General features: G+C 42.1%; 1 protein-coding gene across 1 annotated transcript; it reads left to right on the top strand.

The window, feature by feature from the left end:
• Nucleotides 1-592: 592 nt before the first annotated feature.
• On the top strand, nucleotides 593-1,660 carry LOC122062434. Its single transcript, XM_042626079.1, has one exon. It carries the CDS (start codon nucleotides 969-971, stop codon nucleotides 1,464-1,466), a length of 498 nt encoding a protein of 165 aa, XP_042482013.1. The 5' UTR covers nucleotides 593-968; the 3' UTR covers nucleotides 1,467-1,660.

The following is a 1,660-nucleotide window of genomic DNA, read 5'->3' as shown; positions in this document are numbered from 1 at the left end:
TTGGAGAAGGCTGAGTACTATATCTCAAAAGAGACGAGGAAGCCTTCACCAAACAATCGACCCCATGAGTGTAAGCCTTGAGGACGTCGGAGGGGGGAGAATCGCACGCCGGAGGGAAGAGAATCGAGTTGCAGGGGGTGGCGTACTGTCGTCGTCGTCGTCTCATCGTCGTCTTCTTCTTCTTGTCCGGCCGAGTGAGTGAGAGGAGTGAGATGAGAGATGAGAGATGGGAGATAGGTTTAGAAGATGGAAATAAAATATTGCCCTCTCACAATAGGTGGGGGTATTTTGGGTATATTATAAAAAAACTAACCGGTTTTCATTCATTTATAACGGTCGACTAACGGCAGGGACCGATTTGAAATTTTTTGAATTTTTAGGGGGTGGCTTTGACGTTTCGAAAAGTCCAGGGGGTGGCGTTGAATAACGACCGAAGTTCAGGGGGTGGCAATGCAATTTTCTCTATATATATATATATACAACATACAAAAAGACCACACTGTCCCCTTGATGTCCGATGAATATGCTCCCATGTACCTTTCAAATGATCCACATTTTCCTACAGATCGTTTCCTACAGATTGGAGGGTTCTCTTGCCAAAATCTGGATTGATCAATGCCAATTCCATAAATTTAATTTGGAAACGAAACCCGCCATGACCAATCTCAATTCCCTATTTTTTGAACCCCCTGGGAAGGAAGGTAAAGATAGAACGCACTGTTCCAACTTTCAAAGAGATCAATAATCACTATTCATGGTAGACGAAGAGAATCTCTTTACACCTTGGGTGACAACAGCACCAAGGTGATTTATTTATTTCTAGCCTTCCCAATAAAGCCTTATGCAGTCAGAGCCTTAGCTGGAAGTCCATCTTTACCGTCGAGCACCGGGTCACTGACTCATATGGACTCGTTCTTTGATTGAGCCAACCAACTCAATCTGCCAGAGACGAACAACCATCTCCGACCATGTCTTTCTTCGAAGCACTTCTAGGGTTTTGCCTGATTTCATGGTTATCTTTGATCTCTGCACAAACCCACCTCAATGAAACTCAATTTCCTGATTCAGATTTCAAGACAGAACCAACAGCCTATGAAATGCTTGAAAAGTTCAATTTCCCAAAAGGGATTCTCCCCGAAGGTGCCAAGGGATATGTACTCCATGATGATAACAGATTTGAGGTATATCTTGATGGGAACTGCAACTTTAATGTTGATGGAGGGTATAGTCTGTATTACAGCAAGAAGATCACAGGGCGAGTTGGGTATGGTTCTTTGACGGATTTGAAAGGAGTGAGCGTCAAGATTTTGTTCATTTGGCTTGGAATCAATGAGGTGAGCATAGAAGCTGGGAATTTGGATTTCTATGTAGGACCCTTATCGGCGTCGTTTCCTCTCTCCAATTTTGAAGAATGCCCTCAGTGCGGTCGCGGGGTGAATTGCCCTAAACTGGTATCAGATTCCTAAGGAGGGAGAAATAATTTTATTTTATTTTTTTGTAATATGTTATTCTCCTTTTGTGATGATGATAATGATTCATGGTTATTCTTACTGTCAAAAACGCGCTATGGTTTGATTGAATAAACATGGATCAGGATGATCTTACATGTATTCTTGGTTTGGAAGATATATGTATACATGATTAATGGTTGTGCTGAAAA

This window comes from Macadamia integrifolia, chromosome 2 (genome assembly GCF_013358625.1).
Source record: "Macadamia integrifolia cultivar HAES 741 chromosome 2, SCU_Mint_v3, whole genome shotgun sequence".
NCBI classification, from domain to species: domain Eukaryota; kingdom Viridiplantae; phylum Streptophyta; class Magnoliopsida; order Proteales; family Proteaceae; genus Macadamia; species Macadamia integrifolia.
Note: the sequence above shows the minus strand (reverse complement) of the source record. Positions and strands in the feature narration are given on the sequence as shown.

Excerpts from the sequence above, each read along its gene's own strand:
- LOC122062434 (XM_042626079.1), top strand. The coding sequence starts at position 969 with ATGTCTTTCTTCGAAGCACTTCTAGGGTTTTGCCTGATTTCATGGTTA.